General features: G+C 57.8%; 1 protein-coding gene across 1 annotated transcript in view; it reads left to right on the top strand.

The window, feature by feature from the left end:
• Positions 1–2,306: 2,306 nt before the first annotated feature.
• The window catches only part of LOC103774758 (zinc finger protein 609-like), a gene marked incomplete at its 3' end in the record, with an annotated part of 10,721 nt that continues 1,545 nt past the window's right edge, over positions 2,307–11,482 (top strand). Inside the window, 5 exon segments of the mRNA XM_008942183.1 lie at positions 2,307–2,550; positions 8,130–8,217; positions 8,538–10,896; positions 11,199–11,478; positions 11,481–11,482. The exon segment at positions 11,481–11,482 is cut by the window's right edge and continues 79 nt beyond it. Of these exon segments, the coding sequence (XP_008940431.1) occupies positions 2,325–2,550; positions 8,130–8,217; positions 8,538–10,896; positions 11,199–11,478; positions 11,481–11,482 (2,955 nt within the window).

Below are 11,482 nucleotides of genomic sequence, written 5' to 3'. Positions count from 1 at the left end.
CCCTTGGAGAACCACCCCGGGCCTTTTTTATTTTGCTCTTGAGCTTCGGGTGAGGGAGCAGGAGAAGCCACCATGGCGGCTAAAGGAGGCTCTGCTTGTTCCACTGCAGGGGGAAATACGAAATCCCATCAAGCCGCCTTGCTTATTAGAGAGATCTCGGCGAGCTGCTCATTATGCATAATGCAAATTCCGAATGTGACCGGGCGCTAATTAGCAGAGCTGGAACTGTAATTAAACGCTCCCGGGCCGCGCGGTGGTTTCTGGCACAAAGGGGAAGGAAGCTGCACGGTTTCAGAACCCGCAGCTCCTCGACATGCCCAGGGTGACCAGAGAGGACCTCGCTGGCCTGGGGCAGCTCCACCTGCTTGCCCTCCAGCCCTTCCAGCGCTGAAGACTGGCTTTGGGGTTGTGGAATGGGGCATTGAGGAGCCGCTGGGTTTCTTGAGCCCCTTCACAGGAGCCTCCCGCTTCCTTCAACTGTCTTCCTTGCCCTGGAGCCACCAAGATGTATATTTGGGTGGGGGGAGGTGATTTGGCTGCTCTTCAATGGTCTTGTGGGGCAGCCTCAGAGGTGATGGAGAGCTAGGGATGGGCTCCTGTGGGAGCTGTCCTGCTGGTGGGAGGTCATTGGCGGCGCACGGGGAGAAAAGCTATGGAGCACGAGCTGTGCTGCTGGCAGAGGAGACCTTGTGGTCCAGCCACTGCTGCTCGAATCCTCCAGGCCACCTTTAACACTCAGTGGAGTGGATACTCTCTGATAAGCTGTCTAGGGAGAGGATGGATGCAGGAGGACAAGGAGAGGGCTGAAGGCACATAGGCAGAAGGTGTTCTGTGTTCTGCCAGAAGAGCAAATCCACTTGCCCTGGCAGAACCAGAAGATCTCTGAGTTCTCTGTGCAGGTCACATTTGGTGTCCCCTGCTCGCAGCCACCCCCATGGGAGCAGGCAGAAGTCTCTGAGCAGATGTGATGTCCTCTCTGCTCCTCTGCCTAGAGATTTGCTTCACGCACCTTCTCAATTTGCAGACAGTGTGTGTGTTAGTGAGGATGTGGATGTGGAGAGGTTTCGTGGGGTCATGGGTTGGTGGGGAGATGGGACATTCCAGCCACCCACTGTGGCTGCATTGGCCAAGAAGAGCCAGCAGCGAGGCTGGAAGTGGTCATGGGTGTGACTCTGCTCTTGGTGACCAGCAAGCTTGGCCTCTCCAGGGTTACAGTCATCTCTCCTCAGCAGAGGCTGAGGAGGACATCTCTTAATGTAGTGCTGGGTGGTCTAGAGGGATCTTTGTCTGCTTGAAGCAGAAAGCCAGGTCAAGGCTTGCTGATGACTTGATAAGTTTCCTCAGTCTTCTTCTCTTTTGAGGTCACTCAGGACCTTACCAAGATCACCAGGCGTGAGCAGAGGATGAGCAGCTAGCCCCAAAACTGCTGCACGTCCTCATGAGCCAAGGCGAGGAGACGACTGACTGTGGCTGGCTTGGCTGATGACCCCTGAAGGACAGGAATGTCTCCACCCTACCTTCCTTTGGCCAGCAGCAAGCTCAGCCCACTGACCATCCTTCTCCTAACCCTGCTGCGAGCTGCTGGCGTGGCAGAGCAGCCAAGGACCTTGGATTGTCAGCGGCAGGGTGGCGTGGCCATGGTTGCACTTGGCACGGGGGTTTGTTGGCTTTCCAAGCCCGGCGCTGGCCGTGAGCTGTGGTTTCCATGAGCAAGGAGAGTGTGGTCGGCTGGGCTGGGCTGGGCTCTGAGGCAGATGCTTGCTCAGAGGAGAGGGACGTGAGCTGAACGGTGGTCACAGGGCAGATTTGGGAGGAGGAGGATATTGGGTTTCATGGGTGCTGCAGGGAGACCGCTACTCGTTTGTCCTGTCCAGCCAGTTGAGCAGAAGCCTGTAATTTTTTTTTTCCTTCTAATGCACCATCAAGTCCAAAGTCATTGACCGTATTAACATCTGAGCAGCAGCCAGTAGGCATCCTCACCAGGGATGGTTACACTGGCCAAAGCCACCAGGGCAGGAGCTTGGCACAATCCCTTCCAAGCAGGAGAGCAGAGATCTCCTGTGGAAGAACTTTTGGGTGTGATCTCTATGACTACCCAGCGCCAGCTCTTCAGGGTCACGTGGGCGTGGGCACGCCAGGGTGGGAGAGACCTGCGAGATCCTCGTCCTCCAAACGGGGCGTGAAACTCAAACTGCCTGCTGGCACAGGCATCGAGAAGGTGGCAGCCTTGGGCTCGAGGTTCTCCAGGAATGCAGATGCCTGTTGATACTTGTTCTCCTTCCCGTATTCCCGAGGGTGACCGACGTGTTTCTCCTTCCCCGCAGATGGAATCTCCGGTCTCCACGCCCGCTGTGCTGCCCTTGCACCTCCTCGTCCCCGTCGTCAACAGCGACATCTCGTCGCCCTGCGAGCAGATCATGGTGCGCACGCGCTCGGTGGGGGTGAACACCTGTGACGTGGCCCTGGCCACTGAGCCCGAGTGCCTGGGCCCCTGCGAGCCCGGCACCAGCGTCAACCTGGAGGGCATCGTCTGGCAAGAGACGGAGGACGGTAAGGGAGTGGGCCCAGAGAGGGGCAGCCGAACTGAGGGGGCGCTGGGGAATGTGTTTTTTTGAGGAGCAGCTGAGGGACCTGGGGGTGTTGAGTCTGGAGAAGAGGAGAGGGAGACTTTCTGGCTCTCTAGAGCTCCCTGAAAGGAGGATGGAGTGAGGTGGGGGTTGGTCTTTCCTCCCAGGTTACTAGTGATAGGATGAGAGGAAATGAACTCAAGTTGAGGTTTTGATTGGATCTTAGAAAGAACTTCTTGCCTGCCCAAGTGGCGAGGCCTTGGCTCAGGCTGCCCAGGGAGGTGCTGGAGTCCCCATCTGTGGAGGGGTTTAAAAAACATGTAGATGTGACCCTTTGGGACGTGGTTTAGTGCTGGGTTGATGGTTGGACTTGATGATCTTAGAGGTCTTCTTGAACCTCAATGATTGTAGGATTTTGTGTCACCAGAGAGCTTTTTGCTCTCCTCTGATGTCATTTTGGAGTCACAGTAATCCCTTCCTTCCTGCATCCCCACCACATTGCTTGGTGGCACCTCCTCAGCTTCCCTCCCCCCACCACCCATCTAGGTGGTCAGGACAGAGGAGCTGTGTGAGAGTTGGACTTAAGCTGTCCAGAAAACGGGCCCGAACTTTCATCAACCCAAAAATACACGCCGCCATTTCTCTGCCTTTCTACAAGAGCCAACTTGTTGCGGAGGTGCCGGCGGAGAGGCAGGAACTCCACAGAGTTGATTTCATTTCTCCTTGGCAACCCTCAGGTCTGTCACAAAAACGCTCAAACCCTGGGAGGTGGCAGAAATCTTCTGCTGGATTAAAAAAAAAAACCAATGGGGCTTTCAAAATGGGCTCGGTGGGAGATGGGGCTCTCATCTCTCTTGCCAAACCAATCAAAGGTCTTTTTTTTTTTTTTGGCTCTTTCTACTGGAGCACCTCTCATCTGCACGCAGCTTGGTTTGCTTCCCCACGTCCTTTGATGGGTCTTCATTGCTGTTGGGGCTCTGCCAAGGACTGTGGGGATGAATAGGTGGCTCAGTGGACCATGGCGAGTGCTGGAAGCTGCCTGTTCCTCCAGCCTCGGGCTGCTGGAGGTTCCTGCTCCATGAGGCTCAGGTTGAGCTCCTCATGTTTGTGTCTGGCTTCAACTGGGGTCTGGAAGCAGAGAGGTGAGAATAAGAAGCAACAGTGGGGGCCAGGTGATGGTTCATCTTAGACCTAAGAGCTCCTGCTCTTCTATCACCATAGTGTGTGGAGAATGAAGCCGTCTGCCGTGTCTCCTCACTGTGACTGTCTGTGTGACCTCCCATGGAGGCTGAACAACTGGAGCCCATGTTCCCATGAGCTGCTACCATGGGGGTTCCATTCTTTGGGAAGATGAGGATGGGCCCAGTTTCCTCCCTCCCTACTGGGAAATTGGTTTTGAAACTAGTTGGGGCAGGACTGAGCGCTGCAATGGTCCCCGATGTGGAGGTAACCCGAGCTCTTTGGTTAGAAGGGACCGTGCTGGAGGAGTCTGGGATAAGGACCTCCACAGTCTTGTGCCCTCTTTACTTCACCATCCATTCCAGATGGAGAAACCCACCTGGGTTGAGCCCACCAGGAGCAGTAAATGCATTTTTTCTGCTGCTCCAAAGCAGAAGGACACCACATGTTGTGAAATCAGGCCTGAGGATCCTCTTCTTCGAGCTAGGCTTGCTGGTGGGGACAAGGAGACCTAAAGCAGAAGGGGTCTGGAGCCCTGCTCTGCACCTCCCATGCCTGGGGCATATGCTGGGGGGATCTGCTCCCAGGAAAGTCTTCTGTGTGCTGGCCCTGCTTGTTTGGTGTCTGCAAGGAGCCTGATCCCTCTACAAGCTGCAGCACCGTCACCTGGGGAAACTGAGGCACAGCTGAGCTGTGTTGGGAGTGCAGAGGAGCATCAGCACCCCCCACTTTTGGGGCTGCACACCTATCCCCTCCCACCTCCCCGGCCCCACCAGTGTGCCATTCTGGTCTGATTTCCCACAGAGCTGCAGAGCTCATGCAAAATCCCAGGACTGCTGGAGACCCCCACGGACAACGGCAAAGCTGATGAGAACTTGGACTTTTTTTTTTGGGTGGAAATCAGGAGAAAAAGCTCATGATGGGCAGAGGAACCCACATGGCCGTGCCAGGAGGGATGAACAAAGGCAGAGAGCGCAAGAACATCCTCCCGCAGCCAATTCCTGGTTTGGAGGCAATGACATTGAGAGTGGTTTCTGGTTTCTCCTCCTCTTTCTCCTGCTTCTCACCCCACTGAGAAGCTGTGGGGCCCATCTGATGTGTCCCTCCACATCACCTGTGGCTTCCACAGCCACCGTTTGGGAGTGTGCCTCGGAGGCACCCCGCGATTTTTCGCAGCCCGGCTATTTTCAGTCTGCAGTAATTGGATGAACTCGTGCAGAGATCCCACTCCGCCGACGATTGCTTGGTTGCCACCGTCAGGAGCAATGACTTCTCATGGCCAGCCCTGCTTTTTCCTGCTGTGATGCGTGGTCATTGCTGGTCTGCTGCGCCTCTTGGGTTCTAGCATAGTGGTGGCTCTCATCCTCGAGTAAAAGATCGAGGTGAAACCATCCCTATCTCCATCCTGGCATCTGTCTCCTGCCTTCCCATTGGTAATGGTGGGGTCAGAGGTGATGCTGGAGGAGATGCTGGATCTGACTGACCAAGGCGGGAGCTTGGACAACAGCAGGCAATGAAGTTGGGGAAGGATCTAGAGCCCAAGTGTGGTGAGGAGCAGCTGAGGGACCTGGGGGTGCTGAGCCTGGAGCAAAGGAGGCTCAGGGGAGACATTCTGGCTCTCCACAGCTCCCTGACAGGAGGTTGGAGTGAGGTGGGGGTTGGTCTCTTCTCTCAAGGATAGGACGAGAGGCAATGGGCTAAAGTTGCTCCAGGGGAGGTTTTGATTGGATCTGAGGAAGAATTTCTTTGCTGGAAGAGTAGTGAGGCCTTGGCCCAGGCTGCCCAGGGAGGTGGTGGAGTCCCCAGCTCTGGAGGGGTTCAAAAAACGTGTGGATGTGGCCCTTTGGGACGTGGTTTAGACATCATGGTAGTGTTGGGTTGACAGCTGGACTTGATCTTGGAAGGTCTTTTCAAACCTCAATGATTCTGGAATCCGTGTGTTCGCTCTCGCAGCATCTGTCAGCTTTGGAGGCTGGTTTATCTGTGGGTGAGCCACATTCTGCTCCAGACAGGAGTCCTGAGCATGGCCACGTCCCTCAGGCGCGGCTGAAGCTGTCCCAGGTGACACCAGCTGGAACTCCTGCTTTAGCAGGATTAAAGGACTTGTTTACAAGGAGGCTCTCAAGCTGCAAGCTGCTCTGCTGCACTTCCCTGGGAGCTCAGCTTGTTTCTGTTCCTCTGCCTCCCATCTTAAAGAGCGTGAGGATGGAGATCTGGGCTCCTTACAGGTGGTTCTGCGGGCTCGGGGCTGGGGCTGTGTTTTGCTCGCCCTGCCAAGGTCCCTAAAATCTTGGAGGCATTGGTGGTGACTTGGAGCAGGATCAATGCAAGCTGGATCCCTGCTCCTCCTTGTCGGTGCAGGTGGGATGTGGGGCTACACCAGCTCTGGAGCTGAAGCTTGGGGGCTTTGGCTTTGCAAAGCAGGGTGGGGAAATGTGTCCTGAGACCTGGGGCATGTTTCCCCCTGAGGTGGTGGCTCCTGGTGCCCACAACCCTGGTCCGCACCACCAACCCACCATTAATTCTTCCTGATTATGGGATGCTGGGTGCTTTGCACCCAGGTTTAGGTGATTGTCAACTGCTTGAGAGCTTCATGGTCATCACCTTCTCGTGAAACCAGGGGGGATGGAGTGATCCCAGGGGGATTTCTCCCCTCCAGGAGCACCTTCAGGCTCGGGGAACACGAGGGCATCTCCTCCTCGCTGCCTGCCCTTGCCCTGCTCATCCTCCTGCCATGGGAGGGGGACCTGACGGGTGGAGAAAAAGCTGCTTAGGATCTATCCCCAGGGTTTAAATTGTCCTGGGCTATTGTTGGAGGATTAGGAGGGGATTTGGGGTGATTCGTTGCAGCGGGTTAAATACAGGCTGGTGTGTGTTGGAGGGTTGATGCTACAACAGGGAAGGGAGGAACGGACTGGCTGATGGCTTCACCCCTTCATCTGTCAGCCCTCGGCAGCTACTTGGTCCTGCTGCAGCTCCACAGAGGTGTCCTGCCTATGGTGGCTTTGGGTTGGGGCGCAGGAGGCAGCCAGCAGCTTCTCTAGGTCTTAAGGTGGGACAGGTTCCTGCTGGCCGAAATCAGCTGTGTTAGGTGGTGTGGAGGTAGAAGGTCTCACCTTCTAGAAGGTAGGACCTGGCCTCTCTGGCTTACCAGGGTGACCTGGCTGTAGGTGTTGGCACCATGTCTTCCAATGTTCAATGAGCACCCAACATTCTCCAGAAGAAGGAAGAGAGCTGCCAAAAGGCCAGCGGGCTCCACTCCCACCAGATCAGTTCTGTGGTGGTCGGGGTGGTCCATGGCAGGAGGAAATGGCCATGTAACTGAGGGATGCTGTGGAAGATCCTTCCTCCAAGTAGAGAGGCTGAGAGTCCATGTCCTTGGTGCGAGTGTGAGCCAGAATAGAATCCTAGAATCACTTTGGTTGGAAAAGACGTCTAAGATCATTGAGTCTCAACCATTAACCCTACTCTGCCAAGTCCACCTCTAAGCCATATCCCCAGGTACCACATCTCCATGGCTTTTAAACACCTCCAGAGATGGTGACACCACCACCTCCCTGGGCAACTAGGCTGCTGCTCTTCTCTTCTTGGTGTGAAAAGCCCTGAACCATCATTTTTTTCCAAACGCCCAATGCCTTTGCTCTGTGATGGGAGGAGATGTGGCCCCATGGGTGGTTCTACAGGCAGGAGGTGTCTCTACACAGGGCTTATGAGTGTCCCGGAGGGTTGCTGGAGCAAAGTGACATGAGGGAATGAGGGTGGTTCCCCCAAGGTTGGGTTTTCCTACCAGGGGTGGTCGCCTGCATGGGGATGCTGGGCTCAGCTTGCCATCTAGTGGCAAGAACAAGCCTTCTCTGGAGGGCCATGGGATTCATGGCCACACACGAGGGTGGGGGCGGTCACAACGCTGCTGGTGCGGTCTGCAGCTCCACGTTGGGCTCCACAGCCTTGCTGGGAGTTGTTTCTCTTCAGCTCCGTAGAGATGGTGCTTCACTACTCTACCCGAGTGCACATGGAGCCAAGGTGGATCTTCAGCCCCCCTTCCCATCCCAGATCCTGCAGCCTTTTGGGGTTTGCTGCTTTTAGCATCCCCATGGAAAGAGGGAAGAGCCCCGAGCAGCCCAAGGAGGAGAGGCTGGGTGGATGCCGTCAAGAGGGGACGAGCTGGGGGGTCTCCAACTCCCTTCTTGGTGTCCCTCCAGCCCAGAGCCTGGGGTGTCATCTCTTCTGAGAGCCTGACACCCTTTGTCCACCATTCTCCTGCCCTCAAGCCGAGCTATTCCTCCTGCCTATCTAAGGGTACATCCCCCTTTGCCCTGATGCTCAGGGAGACACCCTGGGCTCACGCCTGGCCCCATCTCACCTTCTTCTCTGGCCTTGCAGGTATGCTGGTGGTGAATGTCACCTGGAGGAACAAGACGTACGTGGGGACCCTGCTGGATTGCACGCAGCACGACTGGGCACCTCCCCGGTAAGCGGGCGGTGGGCTTTGGCAGCAGAAGGCAACCCCAGCCTCCTAGGGTCCCCGTGGCACCCGGTGCCCTCTTCCCCGTGCCCGTGGGGTATCTCTGGCATCTCGGCATCTCCTCCTTGCCCAGCCAGGCTGCTCCCGTGGCTCTTCACTCCCTCATCCTGGAGCCTGGAGATATGGTCGAGCCTTTGCTGGTGGACCTCTCAGGTTCCTCTTAAGCGGTCGGGGATGGGGACGAGCCTGCGAGGGGAGGAAGGGGGGTCCTCACCAGAGCCCATCGTGACCATCTCACCCCAAACACCTTGTCCTCCACCCGGCAGGTTCTGTGACTCTCCCACCAGCGACCTGGAGATGCGCAACGGCCGGGGCAGGGGCAAACGCGTGCGCCCCAACAGTAACACGCCTGTCGCCGAGGCGGCCGCCGCCTCCGACACCAAAGGGACCAGCAGTAGTAGTAAGACCCGGGCGGGAGCCAACAGCAAAGGGCGCCGGGGAAGCCAGAACTCCTCGGACCACCGCACGCCGCCCGGCGGGGCAGCCGAGGACGTGAAGGCCAGTCCTTCGTCTGTCACCAAGAGGAAGAGCAAACCCCTCTCTGACATGGAGCTCAACTCCAGCTCGGAGGACACCAAGGGTAGCAAACGCATCCGCACCAACTCCATGGGCTCGGCGGCCGTCCCCCCCGCCACCGTCAAGGTAGAACCGGCCGTCCTTGACCGCAACTGCCCCTCTCCCATCCTCATCGATTGTCCCCACCCCAACTGTAACAAGAAGTACAAGCATATCAACGGGTTGAAGTACCACCAGGCCCACGCGCACACGGATGACGACAGCAAGCTGGAGGCGGACGTGGACAGTGAGTACGGCGAGGAACCCGCCCTCCACACCGACGTGGGGAGCTGCAATGGGGCCGCTGTCAGTCAGAAGGGCTCGCTCTCCCCAGCTCGCTCGGCCACCCCCAAGGTGCGCTTGATGGAACCCCACAGCCCGTCCCCGTCCGGCAAGTTTGGCGCCAAGGTCTCCTGCAAGAAGAAGCTGGGTGGGGAAGGAGACACTGACCCAGGCACCCTGTCCAATGACGGCTCTGAGGATGGTCCCTCGGTGGTCGATGAGACCAGCAACGATGGTTTCGACTCGTTGGAGAAGCGAAGCGTCGATAAGGACAAGGCCAAGAAGGCAGCCGGTGCTAAGCCAGAGAAGGTCCCTTCCAAAAGCTTGAAGTCTGCCCGACCCATCGCGCCAGCCATCCCCCCACAGCCCATTTACACCTTCCAGACCGCCACCCTCACCACAGCCAGCCCCGGTTCCTCCGGGGGCCTGGCCACCACCGTGGTCCAAACCATGCCCAACAGCCCTCAGCTCAAACCCATCCAGCCCAAGCCGACGGTGATGGGAGAGCCCTTTGCAGTCAACCCTGCCCTCACCCCTTCCAAGGAGAAGAAGAAGAAGGACAAGAAGAAGAAGGAGCCCAAGGAGGCGGAAAACCCTTTGACTCCAGGCAAAGCCTGCAGAGCGGAGGAAGGCAAAAGCCCTTTCCGTGGGGACTCCGGCGAGCTGGGGGTGAAAGGGGAGGGGCTCCTTAACGGTTCCTCGGACCCCCACCAGAGCCGTCTTGCCAGCATCAAGGCCGAGGCAGATAAAATCTACAGCTTCACCGACAATGCCCCGAGCCCCTCCATTGGTGGGGCCAGCAGGTTGGAGAACGCCAACCCGGCCCAACCCCTGACCCCGCTGCACGTCGTCACCCAGAATGGGGCGGAGGCGAGTTCGGTGAAAACCAACAGCCCGGCCTACTCGGACATCTCTGATGCTGGGGAGGATGGGGAGGGCAAGTTAGAGAACGTTAAGGTGAAGGATCCAGAGCAGCTGGTCAAGGAAGGTGCCAAGAAAGCTCTTTTCCCCCCACAACCGCAGAGCAAAGAGTCTCCCTACTACCAAGGCTTTGAAACCTACTATTCCCCTGGTTACCCCCAAGCGAGCCCAGGGCCCTTGAACCCCGGTGGCCAGCCCACCACTGAGGCTCAGGCCCTGAAGCTGAAGAAGGACGAGGAGCAGGAGAACGCAGAGGTGAAGGTGAAGAGCGAAGGCTGCGAAGAGAAGAAGGCGGAGCTGGGTGGCTCCAGCCAGCAGCCCTCGGTCATCCAGCAGCGCCCCAACATGTACATGCAGTCCCTCTACTACAACCAGTATGCCTACGTGCCCCCCTATGGCTACAACGAGCAGGGCTACCACGCTCACCTGCTGAGCACCAACCCTGCCTACCGCCAGCAGTACGAGGAGCAGCAGAAGCAGCGGCAGAGCCTGGAGCAGCAGCAGCAGCAGCAGCGAGGGCTGGAGAAGAAGACAGAGCTGGGCTTGAAGGAGAGGGAGGCGGCGCTCAAAGAGGAGTGGAAGCAAAAGCCACCCATGCCCCCGACGCTGACCAAAGCGCCAAGCCTCACTGACCTCGTCAAGTCGGGGCTGAGCAAGGCCAAGGAGCAGGGGGGTCCCGACATGGCCAAATCCGTCATCATCCCCAAGCTGGAGGACTCTTCCAAGCTGTCTGGCAGCCAGGTGGCCGAGGGGCTCAAGGTGAAGCTGAGCGAGGCCAGCCACCTCGGGAAGGAGACTGCCGAGACCAAGGCCAGCTCTGAGTGTGGCCGGCAGGCGGAGGTGGACCCTGTGCTCTGGTACAGACAGGTAATGCCCGCCCTCAGCCCTGCCTGGTGCTGTGCTCCCTCATGGAGGAAGCTCCTCACTGTGGTTTGGCTGCAGGAGGTGGCTGGGGCCATCGCCTCAGAGAGCATGCGTCGGCCTCTGCTCGCGAGGGGACTCCGTGGGGTCCCCTCAGGGACAGCAACAGGATGGGGCTGGGAGGAGGCCGTGGAGGGGCCGAGGAGAACCTGGGGAAGGAGAGTGAGGTTTGCTGGTCTCCTCCAAATCCAGGGTGGGCTGGGGGGAGGCGGCTGCTCTGACTGATGATGGTTGGCTGGTTCTTGCAGGAAGCCGAGCCCCGGATGTGGACCTACGTGTACCCGGCCAAGTACTCGGACATCAAGATGGAGGATGAGCGGTGGAAAGAGGAAAGGGACCGAAAGTTGAAGGAAGAAAGAACCCGAAGCAAAGAAGCTGCATCCAAGGAGGACGGGAAGGAGAGCTCCAGCTCTGAGTGCAAACTGACCCCCACTGAGGAAGCTCGCATGGTGGGGAAGGACCCCAGGCCCAGCGTCCATGTCCCTGTGTCCTCACCCCTCACCCAGCACCAGTCCTACATCCCCTACATGCA

The sequence above is a fragment of the Merops nubicus genome, unplaced genomic scaffold (genome assembly GCF_000691845.1).
Source record: "Merops nubicus isolate BGI_N331 unplaced genomic scaffold, ASM69184v1 scaffold10366, whole genome shotgun sequence".
Lineage (NCBI taxonomy): Eukaryota > Metazoa > Chordata > Aves > Coraciiformes > Meropidae > Merops > Merops nubicus.
Note: the sequence above shows the minus strand (reverse complement) of the source record. Positions and strands in the feature narration are given on the sequence as shown.